This window comes from Phasianus colchicus, chromosome 26 (genome assembly GCF_987193195.1).
Source record: "Phasianus colchicus chromosome 26, bPhaCol1.hap1.1, whole genome shotgun sequence".
In the NCBI taxonomy this organism is placed as follows: Eukaryota; Metazoa; Chordata; class Aves; order Galliformes; family Phasianidae; genus Phasianus; species Phasianus colchicus.
In genome coordinates this window covers 1,255,300-1,257,511 of record NC_143461.1, presented here as the reverse complement: position 1 = coordinate 1,257,511, position 2,212 = coordinate 1,255,300, and the positions used below count along the sequence as shown (strand labels likewise).

Below are 2,212 nucleotides of genomic sequence, written 5' to 3'. Positions count from 1 at the left end.
TGCCAAGCACCGATGTCCTGGACACGGAAGGTTTCCTGTCAACTGCTCAAAGCACGTGGTCTCCCACAACACTCTTCCAGCAAGTGTTTCTTTCTTCCTTCTCCTTTTGGAGTCATCAGCTTCAAAGTTTTGTGGATTCTGGCATCCAGAACAATTTGACCATTATCAAGAGAAGAAAGTACACCCAAGAGTAAGTCTGCCAATCCGTGTCAGACATCGGTTTCAGGTATCAGTTAATTCTATCTGAGAAGCATCTGTCAATTATTGCTTCAATACAGGCAGCAGATGTGTTTTACGTGCGGTTCATCTCAGAGCTGAGGTGGGAAGTGGGACTAGGGCTCAAGCCCAGGCAAGACCTGTCAGTTAGCTGGCTGAATACTCCATTCAGCGACTGTCCAGGACTTCCAAGGAGCCTGGCCAGGCCACGTGGACAACAGGAGGCCTGTAAATGTACAGGGACACATGCAGCAGAGCTGGGACAAGGCTGCTCTAGATGTGGCCTTCACTGAAGGCTGAATGTCTACAGTTGCCTCCCCATCCCCCCCCAGCCCCTCCCCACCCCAGTAGCAGGGAAGTTACCTATTTGTGCTTTGTCATTTCAGAGCAAGAATTCTCTCATCTGACCATATTAGGCAGAAGAAGGACAAACCATACAGGGACACAATGAAGGTTGCAGCAAACGTTTAATGAGTCTAAGAGGGAAATGATGTCAGCCGAAGTGGAGATCCCAAGGGCAGGGAGTGGCAGAAGCAGACAAGAATCTGTTCCCCTTTTCCCACGGCAGAACTGCCTCGGGACACCCGCCTAAATGCCCATCAAGGGAGAGAAGCTGGCAGGTCCCTAGGACCTTCACAGAGAGTTTTGGGGAGAGCAACAGACAACAAAGAAAAGAGAGAAAAGCGAGTGGAAGGGAATGTAGTTCGACATTGGCCACGTAGTTAGAGAGGCCAGGTGAGGCCCTCCTGTCTGACCTGACAGGGTAAGCCACAGATGCTCATCTACTCTGCAAACAGCAGCACAAAGTCTGTTCTTCCGTCCAGTACCACGTTGCGATTTCCAGGGGGACCTTGACTGGGAGCAGTGCCCAGCACCTTTAGCAGGGGGTGCACCTTCTGCCACAGTAGCGGCTGGAAATGCAGGAGAGGTCCAAGCCCCCCGAGGTGATGGGCACGCCCTGACAGCTGAGGATGCTGCCGACAGCAGCGGAGGTGGAGGATCCGACGGCGGTGTTCTGCGGGAAGGAGCTGAGGATGGGTCCGGGCAGGGTCACCACCACGGGAGAGGGCTCAATGACGATGGTGGAGTTCTGGCACTGCCTGACGCAGGGCTCGTTGCAGCTGCTGGCCAGAGGGGTCGGGCCGCAGGGCTGGCATGGCACACACGGGTCGCAGCAGGACATGTCTTTGGGTTGGCAGTGTACCTGTTGGGAGAGAGGACCGAGTGGAGAAAATGGAGAGTCAGGAGGAGTCTAGCATCCCACCAAGAGGGAACCATGCACATGCAGTGCTGGGAGTTGGAAGCTGTGCAGGGATGATCATCGACTTCCTGGTCTCTTCCTGCTAGGACCCAGAAAGAACCACCCGGTGCCTATCAAGCTACTTCTTAGACCCTAGCCCAGAAGCCCCGGAGTGCAGTCCCAGCTCCTGTCCAGGACCAAACTTCTGCCCACTTCCCTTTTCCATGACCAGCAGCTCCAAGCTTCGTCATGGTACAGAGCTGGTAGCAGATGAGAGGTCTACAGACCTCAGGCCTCCTGACGAAGAGAGAGAGAGACAGGAAGGAGGCTCACGCTCACCTGGCTCCCAGGAAGAAAGAGGCAAGAGAGGCGAATGTGAGAGTAAGGAACTGGGCTGTCTTTTATAATGGACCAAAGCTGACCCATATCCAGAGACATCACGCACAGTAGTGATTATTTTCTGACAAGCGCCTCTTGAATGCCAAACATCGTAGCTAATGATGTGGACAGTGTGCTGGCTTCCTGTGCAGCACTGTTGTGTTTCTAGCTGTGTGTAATTTCCATTCGACGCTAAAGGCATCTTTTGAGAGTAATGAGGAGAGGCCCAAGCATTTCCACACAACAGACACCAGCGCGGGAAACAGAGTGAATTCATGTGCTGGAAGAGTCCAGCAAGTGGAAATGACGTCAGCCCGGGTCACTCCTTTGGTTTCTTAGGGGCCTTTCTTGCAGGAGGTGTAGCGGTGTGTGACCCGA

At 53.6% G+C, this 2,212-nt stretch overlaps 1 protein-coding gene across 1 annotated transcript; it reads right to left on the bottom strand.

Annotated features, from left to right (window-relative positions):
• Positions 1 to 1,093: 1,093 nt before the first annotated feature.
• Positions 1,094 to 1,894, bottom strand: LOC149914909 (feather keratin Cos1-1/Cos1-3/Cos2-1-like). The gene is made up of 2 exons (XM_090124983.1): positions 1,796 to 1,894; positions 1,094 to 1,420 (listed from the first exon to the last, which is right to left on the bottom strand). Exons 1-2 carry the CDS (start codon positions 1,892 to 1,894, stop codon positions 1,094 to 1,096), a joined length of 426 nt encoding a protein of 141 aa, XP_089981109.1.
• Positions 1,895 to 2,212: the final 318 nt, after the last annotated feature.

Excerpts from the sequence above, each read along its gene's own strand:
- LOC149914909 (XM_090124983.1), bottom strand. The coding sequence starts at position 1,894 with ATGTCTCTGGATATGGGTCAGCTTTGGTCCATTATAAAAGACAGCCCA. Across the intron at positions 1,421-1,795 it reads TCTTTCTTCCTGGGAGCCAG|GTACACTGCCAACCCAAAGA; the intron begins GTGAGCGTGAGC and ends CTCTCCCAACAG.